Source organism: Elgaria multicarinata, chromosome 15 (assembly GCF_023053635.1).
Source record: "Elgaria multicarinata webbii isolate HBS135686 ecotype San Diego chromosome 15, rElgMul1.1.pri, whole genome shotgun sequence".
Taxonomy (NCBI): Eukaryota; Metazoa; Chordata; class Lepidosauria; order Squamata; family Anguidae; genus Elgaria; species Elgaria multicarinata.
This window is the reverse complement of record NC_086185.1, coordinates 27,138,220-27,162,881: the sequence shown is the minus strand read 5'-3', so window position 1 is coordinate 27,162,881 and position 24,662 is coordinate 27,138,220. Positions and strand designations below refer to the sequence as shown.

At 46.0% G+C, this 24,662-nt stretch overlaps 1 protein-coding gene across 1 annotated transcript in view; it reads left to right on the top strand.

Moving 5' to 3' along the window:
- GPC4 (glypican 4) overlaps positions 1-24,662 on the top strand; it is a 99,026-nt gene that overhangs the window by 40,598 nt on the left and 33,766 nt on the right. The window contains exon 2 of the mRNA XM_063141589.1: positions 13,214-13,372. Coding sequence (XP_062997659.1) covers positions 13,214-13,372 — 159 coding nt within the window. The remainder of the gene's footprint in view (positions 1-13,213; positions 13,373-24,662) is intronic.

The following is a 24,662-nucleotide window of genomic DNA, read 5'->3' as shown; positions in this document are numbered from 1 at the left end:
GTAGCAGAGAGAGAGAGAAGGAGATGGCAGAGAGTAAGAAAGAAGGGGAGGCAGAGAGAGAGAGAGAGAAGGAGGTGGCAGAGAGAGAGATTGAAAGAAAGGGGTGGCAGAGAGAGTGAGAGAAGGAGATGGCAGAGAGAGAGAAGGAGGTGGCAGAGAGAGAGAGAAGGAGGTGGCAGAGAGAGAGAGAAGGGGAGGCAGAGAGAGAGAAGGGGTGGCAGAGAGATTGAAAAAAGGGGTGGCAGAGAGAGAAGGAAGGAGATGGTAGAAAGAGAAGGGGAGGCAGAGAGAGAAGGAGGTGGCGGAGAGAGATTGAAAGAAAGGGGTAGCAGAGAGAGAGAGAGAAGGAGGTGGCAGAGAGAGAGAGAAGGGGAGGCAAAGAGAGAGAGAAGGAGGTGGCAAAGAGAGAGATTGAAAGAAAGGGGTGGGAGAGAGAGTGAGAGAAGGAGATGGCAGAGAGAGAGAGAGGAAGAGAGAAGGGGAGGCGGAGAGAGAGGAGGTAGCAGAGAAAGATTGAAAGAAAGGGGTGGCAGAGAGAAAGAGAAGGAGATGGCAGTGAGAGAGAGAAAGAGAGAAGGGGAGGCAAAGAGAGAGAGAAGGAGATGGCAGAGAGAGAGAGAGAAGGGGTGGCAGAGAGATTGAAAAAAGGGGTGGCAGAGAGAGAGAGATGGAAGGAGATGGTAGAAAGAGAAGGGGAGGCAGAGAGAGAGAGAAGGAGGTGGCAGAGAGAGAGATTGAAAGAAAGGGGTAGCAGAGAGAGAGAGAGAGAGAGAAGGAGATGGCAGAGAGTAAGAAAGAAGGGGAGGCAGAGAGAGAGAGAGAGAGAGAAGGAGGTGGCAGAGAGAGAGATTGAAAGAAAGGGGTGGCAGAGAGAGTGAGAGAAGGAGATGGCAGAGAGAAAGGGCAGGTACGGGGGGGGGGAGAGAGAGAGAGAAGGGTGCCACCCTTGTCTTCGACCCAGACGTACTTCCCCTGAAGCAATGTGCCCCGCAACAGAAAAAAATAATAATCTGTCAGCTGTTTAGTGTGCTGTCAGGATCCTGATTTTGCTGGGAGGCAAGTTGTGCCTTGCCTGCGTGCCATGTGTCCCAACAGGATTCCTGGGATTTCAGGGATGGCAGCGGAGAATGGGTGGGCCACGTGTTACTCATCCTTCTCTTAAGGCAGCGGTTCTCAACCTGTGGGTCGGGACCCCTTTCACAGGGGTCGCCTAAGACCATCAGAAAACACATATTTCCGATGGTCTTAGGAAACTGTATTGACTGAACTATGTCATGTATCATCTTTTGTATTATTAAAGCTATTGTTATGTATTATTTTCATTAGCAAACCATCCCATGACAATGGATCGTGTAGAGAAGAACGAAAATAATTTTATGGTTGGGGGTCACCACAACATGAGGAACTGTATTAAAGGGTTGCGGCATTAGGAAGGTTGAGAACCACTGTCTTAAGGGAAGGGTTGGAGTCCCATGACAGAGCCCCGTGTTCAGTCCTTGGCTGCATCTCCAGGTAGAGCCAGGAAAGACTTCCGTGTCTGAAACCCTGGAGAGCTGCCAGTCAGAGTAGACAAGGAGCTTCCAGCGGCAGGCCCCACGAACCACGGATTTGGGGGAGCCACGTCTTCCTTTCTTTAACATACATTTGCACGCTGGTAGCGCTGCTGCTGTTACAACCTATGTTTAATCAGGTTGCAACCCGATTTGAAGGTCAGTGGCTGCCTCAGTGGATATTTTTGTTGCTGCCGGTTGACACCTCTTCCAGTTTCTCACGCTTGTACGTGTGGACGTAGTGCACGTCTGAAGCTACGTGTTGTACAGCTGGAAAAAAAAACCAGGCAGGCAGCTGTATGTTGCAGTTTGACGGTTATATATTTGAAAGCTCAAAGTATGGTGGTGGGTTTTTTAACCGTGGCTAGTTCAAACCATGTTTTTGCTTGATGTTTGAATTAAGGGTGAATCCTTGTGCAAGATGTCTTCTGTTGAGCGCATTTATATTCTGAATACACACAGATTTAGATTCACATGATAAAACATGAGCACCTGGAGTTTCCAGATTGATTTTAGGTACCATATCTGGCCATCCTTGTGGCTTTGAACCCACAAAGGCCTTTGCTACATTCAGTTAGTCTTGAAAAGTGCTCCTAATATCTCCATAAAGCCCTCCAGTGCAAATACTTCAGGAAAATGTAAGAAACCTCTTTCCTTCTTTAAGGTACCTGGGCAAGTGGCTATTTACAAGCCTGATTTTCGTTTCTTTTTAAATTTAATTCCTCCTTCCTTTCTGGTACCAACAGAGCAAGGCCTTGAACTTTTGCTCCAAATGAATCTCCAGGTGGCAATTTCATTTCAGTGGTAGTATGGCTGGTCTTGGTTTTTTTTTTTTTAAAAAAAATGTTTTTATTGTAAACTATATTTGCAAAAGAGCCTTGATCGAAATAACATTGCTTCTTTCGTCGCTTCAGAAGAAACCCTCGAAAGCTTCCCTTGTGCTCCCGCAAAGCGAACGCAAACGCTGCCTTTTTGCTTGTCATACCTAATAAAGTTTGCTTAGATCTTAATTTTTCTACTTGGCTTCACAAAGTAATTGAAACTTCCTTTTTGCTTCAAGCTCCCATTCCCCCACCCCCATGATGAAAAGTTACATGTTTTGGTCAGTGAGTTTATGGAATGTCACCAAGAAATGATGGTGACAGGAAGAGTCAGGACTTTGGGGGAAGGGCAAGACAGACGCTGGTCGGTGAGCAATTTGCTGAAGCTGCAAACCATGCTAGACTAAATAAAGCTGAAATATATATATATATAGGCGTGTCTGAGCATGCAAACAAGAGTTTTGGGAAGAAAATTGTATCACAACGAAGCTGCAATACCTGTAAATGTAAAACAGTTCAAATCTAGGTGAACAAAACCACATCTGGTAGACTTCTTACGTGCTTTGTCCCGATGACCTGTAAAACAAGCAAGGATTCCCCGTTTTAGAGAGTTAGTTCAGCGTGGGGATTTTTTGCTGACGTTAAATAAGCCCGTGACTGACCGAGGGCATGCAGGAATCAAAAAGTCTTCCCAGAAATTAACATCCCGCCTTTTGACGGAAGCCGGCATTTCTCATTAGTGGACAAAAACAGCCATTCTTTTCCCAAAGCTGAAATTAAGTCAATTCTCTGCTAATATGTAAATCTGGTTGCTTTTAAGGGCCTTTTGTGTTCACCGAGAGATTTTAATCTCCTTTGTGAAAGCCACGTACCAAGTTAATTTTTTTCCCTTCCCAGGAACTGCTCGGGAAGAATATGAAAGGTGTAGAACATTTAAAGCAGATGTCAAGGAAGAACTTGTAGAATGGATCATTGAAGTAAAACAAAAGATGGTCGGGATGAACATGTTTTTAAGGATAGGGTGGTGGAGTGGGGAATGCAAATAGCTGTCACAGTTAAATGGAGGGCAGGCGTTCTTAAGGCTTGAATTGTTGTGCTTGTTGAAGAACAAGCCTGGTTGAGGAAGCAGCAGCGTGGCTTCTGCCAAGGAAGTATGTCCCTCAAAATCTCAAAACCAAAGATGGGGTTTGTCCTATGTATGGACTACCCATTTGGGGGCAACTACAGAGTTCATCCACTCACGAGGTAGGCCATGGGACTTGGCAGGTGATGGTATAGCAGGAGGTGGAACTGACGCAGTCCAGGTTACAAATGCACTACAAGCAGAAAGCAGAGACTAATGAAGTGTTTGTTGACGTGACACAAGCAGTCAAGTCACAGATTTCCAAGAAGGCTAAGCACTGTGTCCACACATGCAACCATGCAAAGAACATAAGTGTTTGTCAATTAGAGGTCATTCTAGAACAGGAGTGGGCAAGTAATGGCCGTCCAGGAGATGGGAGATGCAATCCAACATCAGCCCTTGTGAACATAGGCAATGGTGAGGGATGATGGGAATTCTAGTCTAACATCTGTGGGGGGCACAGATCTAGAATACCTGTTCTAGAAGGTATTTGCCCAAATTTACAGCTGAAGAACATGGAGGCACACACAGTGCTGGCACCAGGTTTTGGAGAGTCTATGGACAAGACACCCTCCATGGGCAACCTCCTTCAGTGAATCTACCTTCTCACCACCATTGTCGCCACCTGCCCTTGCTCCTCTTTCTCTTCATTGTCAGTGGGCCCCTACTGGGCTGTGGGCCCTCAGCCGTTGCCCCATCATGCCTACCTTCGCCGATGGGTCTGAGGCACACCGTTATGAATTATATGAACCATCCTACTGCAAGCTTCCTCAACCTGCTACCCTGCACATGTGTCGGACAGCAACTCTGGCAGTTCACAGCTAGTGGCCGTGTTGGCTTGGAACGATGAGAGTTGTCGTCCAACAGATCTGGAGAGCACCAGGCTGGAGAAAGGAGCCTTATTGGATGAGATCAAGGATTCATCTAGTTCAGCATTCTGCTTCCCATAATGGCCAGACAGATGCGCTTGGGAAGTCCACACTTACCTGAGAAGGAACCATTGGACATAATAGGACTTACTTCTGAGGAAACGTGCACTGTTGGAAGATAGGACTTATCCGTGTGCTTTCAGGACTTTTTGGGGGAAGGGGGTCCCTTTGTGTTTTTTGTCCGTTGAGGAAGCTAATAAGAAATGGAGTGTTTCCGTGTGCTTCTCCCCTCTGTTCCATTTGAAAACATTTCGGCCTGTCTTTGTGATTGAAGTAATGGTCTGCTAATATAAATTGGTCTTTTCGAAGGGCAAGTTCTCCCAACTGGAGGGCACAGACAGGAACCAGAGGTCAAAAGGCTGCAAGCCAAAGGAGGTCACAACCTTTTGCAAAGGAGACAGGCATAACCGAGGTGCTGGGATTTGTCCCCCCCCCCCCCACATGTGCTCCCTTTTTTCTTTTCTTTTTTAAGGGGCGGTTGATTGCATGAAGGAATGTGGTAACAGGATTCAAAGGAAACGTACAGAGCTAACGAGGATTAAGCCTCATTATTTGCCCTGATTCTCGGAGACGGGGGCAGGATGTGGGTTTATGTAGGAAATGATGCAGTGGGGAGAATCCAGAATTAACCCCCACCCCACCCCCACCTCACCCACAGTAATGCGTGGAATGCGGCATTTTTAAATCACAACTCGATTAAACTGAAATTTCTCGACGATTCTCGTTCTAAAAAGGTTGCTATGGTTTCGAAAGTGCAGATGAGTTTGGCGTTGCCTTTGGGTTAAGTCTTTTGTCCACCCGCCTGCACCCCCAAATCATAACAACAACTAGGCTGTGTTTTAATAGTTTGAAAAGTGGAATCAGGGCAATTGGCCATAATGTAGAGAGGGGTGTTTTTTTCTGCACAGAGCGGTGCAGGGGGCTATCGCATCCCTTTCAGATGTAAGTAAGGGATAAAAATCATTTGCCAATAGCTGTGTGTGTGTGTGTGTGTGTGTGTGTGTGTGTGTGTGTGAGAGAGAGAGAGAGAGAGAGAGAGAGAGAGAGAGAGTTTCATCAGGACCATGCCAGGAAGGAAAGGGTTAAACTCCCAAATTCTGAGCTCCCCCCCCACTGCTGTCTTAAAACTATTCACACAACTTGACGCACTTAGCATCATGTGTAGTTTGGCCCTTAAGCAACTTGTGAGAGCACCATGACACAGTTGCCCGATGGTAGAGCAGGTTCTAAGGCCGGCTTTAAGGGACTTTGATGGATTGGAGTCTTTCGAAGGGAGAAGACAGCTCACCCAGGGCCGGTAGATACAATCACCCCTTTCTTCTGAAGAGGGTGGGGAATCCACCTCAAATGCTTCCATCCCATCAGTAATGTGCTAAATGTATCTGCATCACTTGCAAACGATTTGTGCTAAATGTCGACCAGATAGCTCCTCCTGGACAGTTGGACAGTGTCCTTCTTAAAAGCAACATCTTCCGATGGTGCTCAGAGTGTCAGACTCCAAATCCCAGCTTAGCCAATCAAGGTCATTGGATGACTTTGGGCCAGTTGCTCTTTCTCTCCCAGCCTGACCAACCTCAGAGGGTGATTGTGAATATAGAATCAGGGTGTGTGTGTGCATTGAACTCCTTGTATGAAGGGCAGAGAATAAATGAAATAAATCAACAAAGTCTCTGAAATTGCAGTTCAAGCCTATCCATGCCTCCTCGAAAGTAACTTCGAGAAGGCTTACTCGTGAGTAAGTCAGTCAAGGATTGCAGCGTAGATTTCTCTGTCCTCAGCACAGGCAAAATCGAAGAGCAGCATTGGTAGTTTACAAAACCGTCTGGATGTACGTCGTGATTCCACGGGAGGTGTCTTTGTGTGTGTTGGTGTTGGGTGAAAGAAGTTGCTAGTCCCTATGGTTTGGACAATCATCTCTCACAATACTAGAACCCAGGGTCATCCCATGATGCTGATTTGTGGGAGATTCAGGACAGATAAAAGGAAGGACTTCTTCACACAGTGCATAGTCAAACTATGGAATTCGCCACCACAAGACGTAGTGATGGCCACCAATTTGGATGGCTTTGAAAAGGAGTTGGATAAATTCCGGGAGGAGAAGGCTATCAAAGGCTACTAGCCCTGATGGTTGTGTGCTATCTTCAGTATTCAAGGCAGTAAGCCTGTGTGCACCAGTTGCTGGGGAACATGGGTGGGAGGGTGCTGTTGCACTCATGCCCTGCTTGTGGGTCATGAGTAAATTGTTGGCCACTGAGTGAACAGAACGCTAGACTAGATGGACTCTTGGTCTGATCCAGCAGGGCTCTTCGTAAGTTCTTGATGAAGGTCTCAAGCACAGGACAGGTGGCTGAATAAGTCTTTTTAAGTTGTTGTCAGCTGCCTTCCGTGCCCATGGTCACCCCTCCTCCAGTGCCAATCAAAGCCAGAATAGATTGTGCAAAATGAACAAGCAAAAATGTATGCAATGTTATAGCAACTGCTAATAATAATAATAATAATAATAATAATAATAATAATAATAATGTGATGTTGCAGCTTGAGAAGGTTGTGGGCAGGGGCCCATTTAGACTGCCAAGTTTTATGACGTGTTTTATTTCGGCTGCTACCTGCAGTGTGGCTGATGCTCCGTGGTTCAGCGCATGCGGGTCTAATCCTGAGCATCTCCAGCTAAAAGGACTTGGTTTTCAGGTAGCTGGTGTTATTCTTTCAGGCAGAGAGCACTGGATGAGAGCAATGGGGTCCCTTCCCACTTGAAGGGCTGTGGCTCAATGGCAGAGCCCCTGTTTGGCATGCAGAAGGTCACAGGTTTGATTCCCAGCAGCTCCAGGGAAACTCCTGCCCTGGAGGGCTGCTGGCTGCTGCCAGTCCGTTTTGAAAATACTGGGCTAGATGGACCCACAGTCTGACACAGTAGAAGGCTGTTCTAATGCCCCTATGTTCCTAATGGTCTAACTGTTTTATTCTGCGTTATTATCCATCCCAAGGCTTGAGACCAGGCAGGGACAGACCTAAATACATTCTTAGTACAGGGGCTTTGGAAAAGGGTTTTTTCTTCCCCCAGCCGCAGGTCTGTTTATTTTGATGAGAAAATGTCCGACTGGCTCCCACAACAGCTATTTTCTTTAAGTCATTTATTCGGTGGCTGAGTTTGGACAACTGGACCTTGGGCTTATAAAACAAGTATTTGCAGAGGGGGAAACTTGGGTAGGAATGAATGAGAAGGCAAGCCCCCAACCCCCCCCCCTCTAGCCGCCCCTCTCTCTTTTATTTCCAGAACAGAATTAAGTTTCCTAATGTGCGTTTTGGCTCTCCTGCATGCGCAGGGGGCATAAATCTTTCTCATTCCTTTTTCAGCGTCTGGCGTTCTCTCTGTAGTAAATCCATGGGCCCGTAGCTGTCAGCAAGCAAAATGAAAAAGAAAAATCCAGACAGCCTTGGGTTGTGTAGGGTATTTTAAGTACATGCCACAGAAATAATTAGAATTTCTTGCTTTGTGGTGGGCAGTTCTATCGCGGAAGGGAAATGTATATTCTTTAGGCCCAGATGACCAACCAGCAGCTGAACATACACACAGCAAAAGAGTGGCTGAAAATAGTTTCCCCTCCCTCCTATGAGGCCTGGGCGGAATTCATCCAGAGGGCCAGTTTCTCAGTCGTTTGGCAGTTTTGCAAGAATTTGGTTCAGTGTTATGAGCCGTTGTGACTTATCGAGTGGAATTTTTATTACGAAAACGGCCCAAAGAAATTCTCCTCTAAATTTGAATATGCACCTCATGACCATGACGCAAGCAAAGCAAATGAACAATAGATGCTGTCCTCTTTTCCTTTTTTCATCCCTTCTTGTTCCTGCCAGCGAGTATAGCATTAAGGTTGGATGTGTATTGATCATCCTCAGCCTTGTAAACTGCCATTTGACTGCTCGCCTGTGGCGAGTAAAGAATTTGCTCCAGGCGACCAGAGATGGGAGCTGTTGTGCACAGGAAAAACAGTTCATTTTTTCCCTTCAGGCCCATCCCTGTGCCATAAATCACTAATGTAGGTTTATACTGGTGGTTTAGAAATGGGGTCTGCTGGAGCAGCAATGTTTTGGCCAGGTGTCCTAGAGTGGTACCCTGAGAACAGTAGAGTTCAGCCAAGTGTCCTGGACCGGCACCCTCAGTTTAGATTTGGGGAATTACTCTGTGAATCGGAGCTAGTACAGGAGCAATGGATGGCTAGTTTGGGTTGCAGGTGGTAGGTGGAGTAAAATCCGTACCACTCACTCTGACACTTGCTTACACTGATTAACATAGTTATACTTGGACAGACAGGCTACCGAGAACGTTTATGGACTAGTGCCTTATTTACAAGGCTGTCTACTTCTCTCTTACACTATCGTCCTGATATTCTCAATGCTTTTATTTTGCTTCTTTACAAGCTTTTCCAAAACTTTGTTCCTACGTACAGCTTCATCAGAGTACACAAGTACAAAGTTACATAAGCCAAAAGTTAGGTCCCTGCCCCAAATGTCTTACAGTCTCAAAATTCACCCGCGGGAAAAGAAGTTAGGATAGAGGGTATGTAATTCGGTTTTGCTTGAGCTGATGAGAATGAATGCTTTTGAATTTGGATGTGGCAATATGTACTCACAGGCATGCTTAACATCGAAGTTTTTCCGGCCCGCCTAACACATCTGACGAAGCCCACCTAAACCTGTGTGACACCGAACTTGTCACTCTCATTGAAGGGGACACTTGGCTGTCTTCTGTTTCCCTACGCCGGACTAACAGGGCTCCCTTTCTGGGAATAGCATGTTAATTACCAATGATAAGGGAATCCTAATGTCCCTAGATAAGGAGACCGCAAGTCTAGTGTGAAATTGGATTAGCCATGGGTTCTTTTTATAGCCGATTTTTAGAGGAAGCAGTAAACCATTAAGGAGGATGATACAGGCGGGTGTGTTGAGAGCAGAGGATAATATTTTGGTGTTGGGAATCCCAGCAAGTGCTTCCTGAAAGGAAGGAAAGGACGGCTGAGGCTTCACCTCTAAGGCCACGACCCAACCTGTCAGTTGGAGCAACAGCTGTGTTGCCTGCAGCGTGTCCTGCTTGGCACTTTGCCTATGCTTAGTTGAAATGGCTGCACCAACCGTCTCTGCTTTCCTTAGGTTCTTATAGATAATTTTAAACTTTGGGGTGTTTTTAGACTGAATCTTTGCTGGATTGCTGATTAATGCGTTGTGTCTTTTTTTAATCTTGTGTGCTGCCCTGAGAGAGTCCCACCCTTAAAAGTGGCCCAGAAATAACTTCAAAATAACTTCAGATAGATAGATAATGTACTTGTCAGCTCTGTTATCTTGTGAGTGGGGCACCATGGGATATTTTCTTCACAACAAATTATTATTATTATTATTATTATTATTATTATTATTATTATTATTATTATTTCTTAGTTGGCTTTCTTAAAAAAAAAGACTCAAGGAGACTTACAACAAATCAAAACATGCAAAATTTTAAGACGGCTAAAATTAATTATCCATTAAAATACCACCACCCCATAAAACAACTAGAATTTGTCTGTCTCTTCTGCCAAGACTCTTGTTCATTCATTGGTTATTTCTCGGTTGGACTACTGCAACCTTCTTCTCACTGGCCTTCCTTCACTGCTGCTAAGATCATCTTCTTGGCTCGCCGCGCTGGCCATGTCACTCCACTTCTAAAATCTCTTCATTGGCTTCCAATTCACCTCAGAATCCAATATAAACTTCTCCTGTTGACCTACAAAGCTTTTCACAGTCTAGCTCCTTCCTATCTTTCCTCTCTCATCTCACACTATTGCCCCGCTCATGCTCTTCGCTCCTCTGATGCCATGTTTCTCACCTGCCCAAGGGTCTCTCCTTCCCTTGCTCGGCTTTGTCCATTTTCTTCCGCTGCCCCTTACGCCTGGAACGCTCTTCCAGAACATTTGCCAACTACACGTTCAATCGCAGTTTTTAAAGCTCAGCTAAAAACTTTTCTTTTTTCTAAAGCTTTTAGAACTTGATTTTGATCTGACTTTTATACTGTGAGTTTTACTCTACCCTCTGCCTGTTTGGTGCATTCTCTTCCCCTTCTTATTGTTTTATTATGATTCTATTAGAATGTAAGCCTATGCGGCAGGGTTTTGCTATTTTATTGTTTTACTCTGTACAGCACCATGTACATTGATGTTGCTATATAAATAATAATAATAATAATAATAATAATAATAATAATAATAATAGAATGTCAGTGACAACCATAAACAATTAAGTGATGCACTAAAGAGCACATTATATGCCATGAAATGTCTGGGAATAGAAGAAAGGCGCCGGAAAGAAGCCCCACACATAAGAGGAAGAGGGAACGCAGGAGCACGCATGGCTCATTCCCAATCCTCAAACCATCCTTTGGAGGAACTGCGATCGTGTTGTCTGAATGCGCCCCGGAGTTGGGACTGGATCTGACCAAGTCAGAGCTTCCTTGGAAAGTGTCAGCTCAGTTCTCCACACCTTGCTCCATGGGCTCATCTATACCAAGCAGGATATTCCACTATGAAAGTGGTATATAAAAGGCAGGAGCCACACTACTGCTTTATAGCGGTATTGAAGTACACTACAGGATGTACACTACTGCTTTATAGTGGTCCTGAAGTGCACTGACAGTTGTTGGGGCCCGTGACACATCTACACCAAGCAGGATATAACACCATGAATGCGGTATATGGTATGTGTCAATGGGCCCCAACAGTTGTCAGTGTACTCCAATACCGCTATAAAACAGTGGTGTGGCTCCTGCCTTTTATATACCACTTCCATACCACTTTAATAGTGGAATATCCTGCTTGGTGTAGATTAGGCCCATGTTGTACTTTTCTCCTGCTCTGGCCATCCACTGCTGGTGATGGTGGTGAACAAGCAAGGAACCTTCCAGCTGTAAAAGTAGGCTAATGAATTGCAGGCATGTCCTAATTATCCACTTCCTCGCTCCTCGGCCAACCCAGAGTTGTAGTGTGTGTGTGTGTGTGTGTGTGTGTCTCACAAGGTTGCATATTTAAAAGGATGATATGGTCAAGTCTACCAATACAGGGTTCCTGCTTTGAAATTGGGGAGGAAATTGGGTCATTTGAGCATGTGGCAAGACCCGGAATGAGAAAAGGGTACACTTGGGTGGCCCAGTTTGTGTTCTGAAAATTGTAAAACCGAACTGTTCTTCATTTTATTTGGGGGGGTTTCAGCACCGTGGTGTTAAACAATCTCCCCTCCCTGTTTCCTGTATGAACCAATGATTTCTAAAGGCAATTGGGCCTGGGGGAATGGGAACGGATTAGGGATTACGCTTAGGGGAAATGTTCCTTTATAAGGTTGTTTTTTAAATCATTCCTCCACAAAGGGTCAGAAGTCGAGAGTAGTACAGACCGGGGGTTGGATCTTTCCCGTACACGTTACTAAGGCTGCAACCTTTGATTGCACAGAGCAGCAATCCCGAAGCTGGTGCCTTCTGGTTGTGTTGGACTACAAGTCCCATACACCTCAGCCAGCATGAGACTTGGAGTCCAACACATCTAAAGGTCACTGAGTTGGGTTGGGTGGAACTGATGCAAATACATGGATAATCAATTAAAAGGGCCTCCCTGAATTGATCAGGAAACATCATAAAACGGTCAGTCACAGGGAGGCCTATCCTTTGGGGCTGGCTAAGCCAAAAATATGTAGTTGCCAGCCGCCAACCTGGGTTTTGTTTCAGGAAAGGTGGGGCAGGGAGTGTTCACAAGATTTGGCCCCACACAACCAAGGCTGTTTAGGTGCCTTGTACGCATGGTTGCCGAACAATGCCCAATTTTCCTCCCAATGTTGGAACTGGGGATGTGGCAAGGACCGCTGCACAGACCCCCCCTTTCCCCTCCAGATGTTTTGGATGACAGTTCCCAGGATTCTTGACTGTCGGCCATGCTGGCTGAGGCTGATGGGAACTGAAGTCCACAACTTCTGGAAGGCACCAGTCACCCACCTCTGCAGTTTCAAAGTTGGGAGGAAGTCTGGCCACTTGTCATGCCCACCAGGGGGCGGCGCTAAACTCCCTGCTGTACCTTCTATAAACTGCAGCTGGTGAGCACCATCTTAAGGTGCATTCCTTCTTCCCTCTCATGCAGTAGGGAATGCTTCTTCCAGGATTGCCCCTGCTGATTTATTTATTTATTTATTACATTTTTATACCGCCCAATAGCCGAAGCTCTCTGGGCGGTTCACAAAAATTAAAACCACAGTAAAACACCCAACAGTTTAAAACACAATTACGAAATACAGTATAAAAAGCGCAACAAGGATAAAACCACACAGCAAAGTTGATATAGGATTAAAATACAGAGTTAAAACAGTAAAATTTAAATTTAAGTTAAAATTAAGTGTTAAAATACTGAGTGAATAAAAAGGTCTTCAGCTGGCGACGAAAGCAGTACAGTGTAGGCGCCAAGCGGACCTCTCTGGGGAGCTCGTTCCACAACCGGGGTGCCACAGCGGAGAAAGCTGATGCATACGTATGCACCCTCTAAAAGCACAGAAAGCGTTTAGTTCCATGCAAATGGATACAAATCCAATCATGCAATGAATGGATGAATACTCTTTGGATTCATCAACCGAGCTTTCTTTAATTGGGCAGTAGCCTTACCAGGCCTATATAACTGCTCTTTATCCCTGAGAGTTCACTGCCACCTTTCCTTGTATTGGCTTAACCTTTCCATTGTTGTCTTCAGTTCATGTACTGGTGTGTAAGTTTTCACCTTTGATGTGTTCTAGGTGATCACTTGAAAGTCTGCCCTCAAGGCTACACATGCTGCTCTCAAGAAATGGAAGAGAAATACAGCCAGCAGAGCAAACACGACTTCAGAAATGCCGTCGCCGAGCTCAGCAATCATTTGCAAGCAACCTTCAGTTCCCGGTACAAAAAGTTTGATGGTGAGTGTCTGGACGACCCCTTGCGGTTTACTTTTGTCTTTTTCCTGGGACTCATTCTCTCCTGGCCCATACTGACTTGGAATGTGAATGACTCATGAGTTGTGGTACCTGGGTAAGAATGTTGCTTGTTTTGCAAACCGGTTTGATAGAAAGGTTTGCTGATTGAGTCTCTTTTGTTGACCATAAGGGGATTGTGGCTGTCTTTCCATTTTGATTCTTAAACATCGGACTCTGCAATAAAACTTGGAGCCAGAGTTTTCTTTCGCCATTCCTGTAAAGCAGGTGGGCGTGACTCACAAGAGCCTGGCCTCGCTGTTTTCAGAGGTCATCTCCCTTCTGCTTCTTGCTGTGACATTTTATACGCAGCCCACCTCTCTTCTCTATCATTTCTTGCTTGGGCCATAGGCCTTCTGCATACGTAACAGCGAAGACAAAATAAGGCAGATGCGCCATGAAACAAGTTCTGAAGTGTGCGAGCTAAAATAGTTCACCAAGTTGTGGTCGGAATTGGAGGGTCCATGTGAGAACAGAGCGGATGAGAAAGATAGTTTATTCCCACTTCCTTGCTAGTACAACTGCTAAACTAACCAGAAACTGAAAGCTTAATGTGTTGTCTGAACCAGAGATCGTGGCTTGTCACTCCATCTACAAGCCAGGATTCGTAAACCAAGAATGAAGCCTGGCTTGTGATTCTGGCTTGTAAGAGGGAATGACAAGCGACCCCCTGCCCACTTTTGGATGATGCATTCGGCCTTCACTTTCTGGTTAGTTTAGCCATCGTGCGGAAGACCACAGTGGGAATTATGAGTCACTATTATGAGCAATACTGGTTAGATCGTCAAATAACCTGACCCAGTATAAATCAGCTGCCCTTATCCCTGTATCTGTATCAGAGCATTTGTATAGCTCTGATTTATAGCATGGAGGTGTAGGGTTGTTCTGGAGGGCTGGAAAGGGAAAAGGGGTTTTTCTCTTTCTCCCGCTCCTGAAACATCCTCGTATAGCGCATGGAGCACACATTCCCCAAAACCTAATCTTCCCCAGTGGGTACTTGAGCAGCCTGGACACCTCAATTTGTCATACAGCCTGGACACTCTTGAGTTCTTATAAGTCTGTTTGGGGGGGGTGGAGTGTTAAGATTTCCCCCCTCCTGATTTACAAACTTCTACATTTCTGCATACCTAAGGCGTCTCGAGTATGTAGAAACTACGTCGTGAATTTTGGTGGGCCCGTTTCCCTTCCAAGCTGATGAGCACTCAGCCATCCGAGTTTGCTGTTTGAGGGAATGAAATACAGGGGTGGAGGTTCTGCCTTGGACAAGAAACTGGTGTGTGGGTGTGGGTGTGTGATGTCTAATCCCTGTCCTTGACTGCATGCAGCAAGGTGTGGATTTACTCAGCCTTGACACTTTGCTTGGCCTTCAGCATTTTCACACCAAACAACACGGGCTGAGTTTTGACCCCCTTGTAACAGTTGCTGTAATAAAACAGTGGAATGAGGTGGCCGCGACGGCAGGCATAGAATCATGGAATAGTAGAGTTGGAAAGGGCCTATAAGGCCATCGAGTCCCTCCTTCAGGGGAAGGATGCAATCCCAGGCATGTGTTGGAATTAGAATAATAGAATCATAGAATGGCAGAGTTGGAAGGGTCCTACAAGGCCATCTAGTCCAACCCCCTGCTCAATGCAGGAATCCACCCTAAAGCATCCCTGACAGATGCTTGTCCAGCTGCCCCTTGAACACCTCTAGTGTGGGAGAGCCCGCAACCTCCTTAGGTCATTGGTTCCATTGTCGTACTGCTCTAACAGTCAGGAAGTTTTTCCTGATGTCCAGCTGGAATCTGACTTCCTGTAACTTGAGTCCGTTATACCGTGTCCTGCACTCTGGGAGGATCGAGAAGAGATCCTGGCCCTCTTCTGTGTGACAACCTTTTAAGTATTTGAAGAGTGCTATCATGTCTCCCCTCAATCTTCTCTTCTCCTGGCTAAACATGCCCAGTTCTTTCAGTCTCTCTTCATAGGGCTTTGTTTCTAGACCCCTGATCATCCTGGTTGCCCTCCTCTGAACACGCTCCAGCTTGTCTGCATCCTTCTTGAATTGTGGAGCCCGGAACTGGACACAATGCTGGGAGTAGGATCGAAAAAAGACAGCGTTGCATCCTCTCACCCTCAGTGCAGTCCACATCGCTACATGGCTTTCCAAAGGCAGAGATTTCTTTTTCGGAGATCAGGCTTGGAAACAGCATCAGGAAACACTAACCGTAATGTCTTCCTGAACAACCAGCAAGTATCAACAGCAGGTTCCTGACTGGTGTTTAGCTTGGAAAAAAACACGAGTCAGGGGAGACATGATGGAGGTGGACAAGAATGTGCACGGTGTGGAGAAAGTGGAGAGGGAGACATTTTTCTTCCTCTCTCATAATACTAGAACCCAAAGAGGTCACATCCCATGAAGCTGCTTAGTGGGCGATTCAGGACAGATCAAAGGAAAGACTTCTTCACACAGCGCATAAACTATGGAATTTGCTACCACGTCGCGATGGCCGCCATTTTGGATGGCTTTAAAAAGGACTTAGACAAATTCTCAAAGTTGAACGCTATCCATGGCTACTACACCGAGGGTCTGTCTAGTCCAGCACTCTGTTCCCACAGTGACCAACCTGCTGTCGACCAGGGACCTACATCAGGACATGGGTGCAGCAACAGCACCCTCCTGCCCATGTTCCCCAACAACTAGTGTGTACAGGCTTACTGCCTCGGATACTGGAGATAGCACATAACCATCAGGGCTAGTAGCCATTGATAGCCTTCTCCTCCAGGAATTTATCCGACGCCCTTTTAAAGCCATCACCACATCTTGTGGTAGTGAATTCCATATTTTAATTATGCACTGTGGGAAGAAGTCTTTCCTTTTCTCCGTCCTGATGAAAAGAAGTACAACTTCACACCGCAAGGGGGAAAGGGTGGGGTCGTTTTGAGAGAGCCTTGGGATGGCTGAGGATGGGGACGTGGCCGTTCTTCCGTCTTTGCAGGACTCCAGCGATCACCCTACTAGCTGTAGGATTTTGCCCTTTCCCACCACCCTCACTCTCACCCCAGGCCTGGATTCCAGCTGCAGAGAAGCCGACCAAATTGAAATTTCTAGGAGTGTTATGCGAGACACACAGACAGCTCTGAGACCCACCGGCAACGGGAAACTTCACAGACCCTCCCAAGAGCCCCTTTTTCGCACAAAGCCTCTAACCCCGTTTTTGTTGTGCTGAGACCTCTTCAATCATGATGTGAACTCCGCCGGGTATTCCTCCTTTAAAAAAAAAAAAAGATCTCTGCCTCTTGGCTCTTTAAAGAGCTTCTCTCTCTTTCCCTCCCTCCCGCTCTCTCTCTGTCTCTCTCTCCCTCCCTCCCTCCCAAGGGCTGTTGCCCCGATGCAGGGTGTAACCTCTTCGGCTTAAGTTTCTTCAGGCTGTGCGAGCAAACTCTCTTCCTGTGCCGATAAGTGCTAACACATGTTTTGCAAAATAATAATAATAAAAAAAGCCAACCCCAAAACACAACGAAACAACTTGGGAAACTTTCAGGCTTTTCTCTTTTCTTCTCTTAGCTCTGGATTCCGTGTGAACACTCCCGAGCGTGCACCAGTTCCTCAAAGCTTTCTGGTACTGAGGAATTGGGAGGAGTGGTTGTATGTATGCGTGCGCATGTGTGAACCTTTTGGGAAATCACGGAAACGAGGCTCCCACATGGGTTGTAGCCCCATCCTCTCCCACCAACATGGCCAATCGCCATGCTGGTTGGGAATGATGAGCTTTGTAGTCCACATCTGGAGGACTCCAGATCGGAGGAAGCTGGCAGAGATGATTTGTTTAGAGCAGGGCTAATCAACTTGGCAACTTAGCTAATTTTAATGAGGACCTCTGCTCCGGGGTCACTTGTAAACAGTGTTGGGCTACCTACTCAGTGGGAAATAGGTGAGTTGGTGAGTCAGTGCTGCTCTTGAGTTCCAGATTCCATCCATATTTGAATGCTTTGAGTGTGCACCACTTTCTCAAAGCTCTCTGGTGCTTTGGCGAAGGAAGGAGAGACATCGTAGAATAGTCAAGTCCTAGCCTAAGAGTGAGGAGTCCTAGGTTCAAATGCCACTTAGTCATTAAAGCCATCTCAGCCTAATTTATCGTGTTTTTATCCTTTTTCTCCATTTTATTTTATTTTATTTTGCAATAAAGTTGTCAAAATAAAGGTAACAAAAATAATACAGAATAATAAATCAAGGTCACTGAAGAAATGAAGGAATTCACTAATCATAGAACCAAAATGCTTATGAAGCAGCTACAGTAAAACAGGCTAAATGTAGGAGCTCAATACCGAATAAAAGAGTAAAAATACAATTTATGCAGCATAGAAAAGACACATGTGCGAGTGGATGTTACTTTGTGTGTATGTCTGTATTAGTCCAGGGGGAAATACAGGCAACTCTACTTGGTTGGGATTTGATCAAAAGTTTGAAGAGCTGCAGCATGAAAAAATAAATGGAAACCATGGTGCCATAATACCTTTCCTAAAGTTAGGATTCCTTGCTTGCTTTACTTGCTGAGTAAATTTATACGTAGGCCACAGCTAGACCTAAGGTTTATTCTGGGATCATCCAGGGTTCGCCCCTGCCTGAGCACTGGAACCCCTGTGTGTCACGTAGATGAACAGGTTTGACCCCTGGATGATCCAGGGATAAACCTTAGGTCTAGCTATGGCCATAGTCACAGTCTCCCAAATTCTATCAACCTGCTGCTGTTTTGCTGGTTGCTTTGGAGTTCCAGTTACATGCTATACAAGACTTTGCAGCTGTATGCAATTGCTTAAAAAGGTCTTTACGCAAGAATCCGGGATCATTAGGTTCAAAACATTTGGAGTTACCAGTAATCTCAAGTGAAGACATTCTTGACAGTAATCAGCAACCTTGTTCCAAAACTTCCTGCATTGTAGAACATTCCCACCAAAGATGACAGTATGAACCAAACCCACCTTACAGAGTTGTTGTGAGGATAAATTGGAGGAAGAACCACATGTGCCATCTTGAGCTGCTTGGAGAAAGGGTGGGATACAAATCTAATAAATAATAAAAATAATAATCCAATAAATAGCTTGGGGTGGGGTGGGGTTAGATGCTTGATTTGACACAAGTGTCAGCCAATCAGTGCTGGGCAGTTCTCAAACCACCAAAGCAAGTCCCCCTTGATCCCGATTCGGACAACACATTTGTACGTAGGGCACAATTATGGGGTGTGTGCTTCCGCACAGGCTGGCTGCTGAAATCCCATATGTCTGTACGCACTCTTGTTTTCAGGAGTTTCCCTGTATAGTAACGGAACAGCCTGTTTTCATCTGTGTATTTGTTTTTCCGCACAACACAACCATCATGGCTAGGCGCTTGTTTGGCTTTTGAAATGAAAAGGGAGCAGATTGCACCATAGATGACGTCGTGTGAGTATTGGATGAAGCTGTGATCAACTTCGATCAGAAGGGGGCAGCGTTTTGGGGGGGACTGGAGACCATTCTTGCCCCTGGATTTATGCCCCTTGCTGGCTGCACTCTGAAGGGGGTCCCCTACCCACCCAATTTTTTTATTTTTCACTGTCTAGCTCCTTCCTCTCTCTCCTCTCTCATCTCACACTATTCCCCCCCTCGTGCTCTTCGCTCCTCTGATGCCATCTTTCTCACCTGCCCAAGGGTCTCTCCTTCCCTTGCTCGGCTTCATCCATTTTCTTCTTCTGCCCCTTACGCCTGGAACGCTCTTCCAGAACATTTGCGAACGACAAGTTCAATCGCAGCTTTTAAAGCTCAGCTAAAAACTTTTCTTTTTCCTAAAGCTTTTAAAACTTGATTTTGTTCTGACTTTTATACTGCTAGTTTTACCCTACCCTGTGCCTGTTTGGTGCATTCTCTTCCCCTCCTTATTGTTTTATTATGATTTTATTAGAATGTAAGCCTATGCGGCAGGGTCTTGCTATTTACTGTTTTACTCTGTACAGCACCATGTACATTGATGGTGCTATATAAATAAATAAATAATAATAATAATAATTTGAATTTTTGGTAAAATGGCAGCATTAGTGCTATGGAGCACTAAGAGGGTAAAATCTAGCTTGTTTGTAGTGTTAACACTAGTGGGTTATTTTTTTTTTAAAAAAAGACATTTTTTGTTGCCACCGCTGCTGAATTTGGTAGTGCGGGCAGTGTTGCCCACCCCTGTCTTAGATGAATGAGATGCTGACCCCAATTTTAATTTCCCTCCTGGGGCAAGTATCACCTACAGGGCTCTCCAATATGGATCACAATCATGGTGGGGGGAAGGTTGAAATTCTCTGCCCCCCTGCCCTAACATTGTGGTCCCAACCTGGATTGCTTCCCCTTGTGGAGGGTGTTTACCAGAAACCAAACAAGCATGCAAGGGACAACGACGTGATCAGTATCATGTCTAATTTGGTCCTCAACGAATTGCAGATTGTACCTATTTGGTTGTTCTTTCTGGGGTGTGCCTGGAGCACATTTTCTGCCCGCGCCCGTGGATTTTGGGAGCCCGCAACACTCGTTCTTCATAGCCTCATCTGTGTGCCACGATGTCATGATGTCAGCGTGACTTCGTTCTAAAGCAAATTGAGACCCGTGCTGTAAATAGTCAGGGCTATCCATGGATGTCCGCTTTTAGGCCGCAGCGGTGAAGGTTGGACCATGAAAAATGTTTGCGTTCGACTAGGACTTGTCCCTCCTCCGTCCCAGTCCAAGAAAGCCGTCAAAGCGATAATTTAACGAGCGCTGATTTGCTTGCCTTGCTGCTGTAAAACACACACCTTTACAATGCTGTGAAACAAGAAAGTAATCTCTAAACGTACAACTTTTTGTTTGGGAACATGGCTCAACTTCCAAGGCAAACGAAAGGTGTTAATTCATTTTGCCCTTCAAACTGTCAAGATAGCAGTTGGGTTACCTGGCTTTCTTTGCTGACCGTCCCCACCGCACCCCACCCCACCCCACCCCAAGGTCAGAGGGGTTATTCCTGGTCCACATGGTGGCTCATTAATCACCGAACGGACTGACTTCTCCAAGAAGGAAGAATTAATATCTAACTAAAGGAGCAGCAATAAACTCTTGGCTTCTTTCTCTCTTTCTCTCTCTCTCTCTTTTAAAAAAGCAATGATCTTGGAGCATTGTGGAAAGAAATGGGGATGCCCCCTATATCCATTATGAACTGCACATCGTGGGCTTGTTCAGACAACACGCTAAGCCATGGTTTGGTCGCTAACCCTTTTGCAGCAAATGGTTAGTGAGCGTGTTTAAACCATGGTTATGTAGCCACCGTGGTTAGGAATGGTTCATGGTTAGGAATTGGGCAAGGTGGACCCATGGCTTGACTCAGTATAAAGCTGCTCCAAGTATCTGCTGTAGCGCATGAAAATCTAGTGCAGTAATTGGTGCAGAATTTGATCGTCTTTCCTCCTCTTTGCAGGTCTTTATGAATCCCTTCGATCGCGCAAAGTTCGTGGATAGCCAGTGGAGGCTGGTGACTTCTATGTCAGTGGGGTGGTGAATCCCCTCCGAGTTTCAGTCAGAACTCTAAAGGTGCTCTCCAAGGTACAGAGCACTTTGTATAGCTCTTTTAGAGTTCTGAGTGGTTCTCACTAAAACCTCTGACATCCGAGCCACCAGCCCCCATTGTGTACAACCTTACTGGGACCTGGAGGTGGGCCCTGTCAACTTGCGTGCTACCTCATTGGTACCAAGAAGGATCTTGGAATTGTTGTAGATCACAAGCTGAATATGAGCCAACTGTGTGATGTGGTTGCAAAAAAGGAAATGCTATTTTGGGCTGCATTAATAGAAGTATGGCTTCCAAATTGCGTGAGGTACTGGTTCCCCACTATTCAGCCTTGGTTGAGTACTGCGTCCAGTTATGGGCATCACATTCCAAGAAAGATGCATACAAGCTGGAACGTGTTCAGAGGAGGGCAACGAGGATGATCAGGGGTCTGGAAACAAAGCCCTATGAAGAGAGACTGAAAGAACTGGGCATGTTTAGCTTGGAGAAGAGACGATTGAGGGGAGACTGTTAGAGCAGTACGACAATGGAACCAGTTACCTAGGGAGGTTGTGGTCTCTCTCACACTAGAGGCCTTCAAGAGGCATCTGGACAACCATCTGTCAGGGATACTTTAGGGTGGATTCCTGCATTGAGCAGGGGGTTGGACTTGATGGCTTTATAGGCCCCTTCCAACTCTACTATTCTATGATTCTAAGATTCTTTGACTGTAAAGCTGGGCCAATTCTGTGATAGATACAAGAAAAGCGTCTTGCCTTTCTAATGCTCTGCATGACACCCCACATACCTTTAAGCCCATTGCTGCCCTAGAGCTGTATTCTTGCTGACGAGGTGACATTTTTTTGCCCCTTGGAAATATTTATCAACACAGCCATGATTCCTAGGATTTTGCACATGATTTACACCTGACTGTCGAGGTCCCAGAGCACACCTGGACGGGGGCTCTTTTGGATTTGCAGGTGGAGGCATTTTGATGGCCTTGTTTTCGAAACCATTTGAGTCCTAAACTTTCTTTTCGGTTGTGCATCAAACGGGGCCTCCCAGCCTTCTCCAACCTGGTACTTTCGAGATGTGTTGGACTGCATTTCCCAGAGAATGCTGGGATTTGTAGGATGCCAGGTTGAGGGAGGCAGTTTTCACCTGTATGACCCTCCAATTAAAAGGTCTGGGGGTGTCTGGCTGGGGGGAACCCGAGACAAAAGGAAATGAGCTTTCAGAATGATGAAGTGAATTAGAAATTAATACACATCAACCCAGCGAAATCTCTATAGTATCTGCTGCACTGTGTGCAGGGCTGGTGCCAGACTATTTTGCGCCCTAGGCAAGGTGAGCTACTTTCACCCCCCTCCCCCCCCCAAAAAAAATTCCAACTTTGATTTTTAAGAACATACGTTTCCTGGAAAAAATAAGAAGCACAAAGCTTGAAACTGCTAAATTTATTTCAAAGTGCCAGAAATACATCGTGCCAATTTATTTATTTATTTATTTATTACATTTCTATACCGCCCAATAGCCGAAGCTCTCTGGGCGGTTCACAAAAATTAAAACCATCATAAAACAACCAACAAGTTAAAAAACACAAATACAAAATACAATATAAAAAGCACAACCGGGATAAAACCACGCAGCAAAATTGATATAAGGTTAAAATACAGAGTTAAAGCAGTATAATTTAAGTTAAAATTAAGTGTTAAAATACTGAGTGAATAAAAAGGTCTTCAGCTGGCGACGAAAGGAGTACAGTGTAGGCGCCAGGCGGACCTCTCTGGGGAGATCATTGGAAAGGAACGTCTATGGGTCTAAAATGCATTATTTAATCGGAATATCACCTCCAAATCATCCCCCCCAACTCACAGGCGTGTGTGCACACACATACACACACACACTCAGCATCGCTCACTCCAAACAGACACACACATGAACACATGCATTCACTCAAAGACCCCATGCACACCATTCACGTTCCGGAAGTCCAAACGTGGAGCCGCCCATCCCAGCGTCCCTGGCTTCGCTTCGGCGGGCAAGATGGCGCCTCGTGCCCATCCAGCTGAAGGGAAGCCAGGGACGCTGGGTTGGGGGTGCGGCTCCACATTCGGACTTCCACCCGGAAGCCGCCCTCCAGGGCGGCTTCCGGGTGGAAGTCCAAATGTGGAGCCGCCCCCCCACCCCAGCATCCCTGGCTTCGCTTCAGCTGGATGGGCATGGGGCACCATCTCACCTGCCCAGGCCCAGCTGAATCCTCGGGCCAGCTCACAGCCAACACACATGAGTGCTGCGTTGTGCCCAGCGCCCCTCTTAGCTTGGCGCTCTAGGCGGCCGCCTGAGTGGCCTCTATGGTAGCACCGTCCCTGACTGTGTGAGAGAAAATTGCAGAAAGGAAATGCCATTCATGGGAATGAATGGACACGTCCGTGCTGATATTGGACAGAGGATGTGTTATGGCGGGTTTTTTGGGGGTAGGAGCTTGAAACCAAATGCCGTTTTGCGGGCTCGTTTCTGTTCTGGTCCTTGAGAGGCCGCGTTTTCTGCCGTTGTGTCAACTGCCAAGCCCAGGACTGTGTTAATAAGGAACACTCTAAGAATGCATTTTGAAGGGTGTTTTTTTCCCCCTTCCCATTCCGAAAATGTTCCGAATTAGACTTTGTTTGTACTGGAGCACTTTGAAGACGTTAAAAATGTGAACTCCGACATACTTCATACATTTTAACAAAGTTTAAATTCAAACCGGGCCAAGGACTCCCACCCCATCCTGTTTCGCTACGTCTTCTAACAACTTTTGAGTCTAAACACTGCCTCCTTTGAGGATTTCAGCACAGAGGCGTGTGTTATTAAAAATTTATTTATTGAACATGAGTCACAAGAAGGCACAGGACCGAATCCCATGTATCGAGTGTCCTGGATGAAATAATGTGAAAATACGGAGGGATATTTTTGTGGGGAAGGGTGGTGGTGGTGGTATACTATGCAATGGTGAACTGGCAGAATCGTACCTAAAAGAAAAAAGAAAAGTTTGCGAATTCCAAAGGCCTCCACCTTCATTCTTCACCTTCCCCCTCCCCACCCCAGCCCCATTTTGAATTCTATTAAATCATAAAATAATTACGTACAGGACGGATGGGCGGAGGTAAGTCGCGAAGCACCTCAGGGATAAAGCATAATGCTTTATGTTACAGACATCTGTGCTACATTAGATACTTCTTAGATTATTACACTGCTGGCATTATGAGGGTATTAATGTTTCTTGTCGAGCTTTCTTTAGGTCCCACACGAGCCCCTCCCAAAAACAAACCCTGCGGTGCGTTCTGACCGCATCGCTGGAGCCACAGAGATCGGCTGCCTTTCATCTCTCCTCAGGCTTGAGTTCGGGTGTTGCATTTTCCAGGCCTGGTGCGAGGCACTCCCCTGAGTGGTTCCTGTATCTGGATTCCTGGGCCACGTAGAATCAGCTGGGCCCGTTTTCCATGCGTTTCTGAAGGATCCGAGCCGTGCAGATAAAACACTTGCATGTTACAGTTCTCTAGGCCAAAGCAAAGCATCGTTTTAAAGAGGCAGTTAGCAGTTTCATCTCTCCCCCTCCTGTTTTTACTCTAGTGTAAGCGCAGGGCCCCTAATCCAGATAGGGACCTGGCATGGGGAATAGGGAGGGTTTAACCCTTACTTCTCCCCACCCACCCACCCCGCTATGGGCCTGATCCAGATTGGG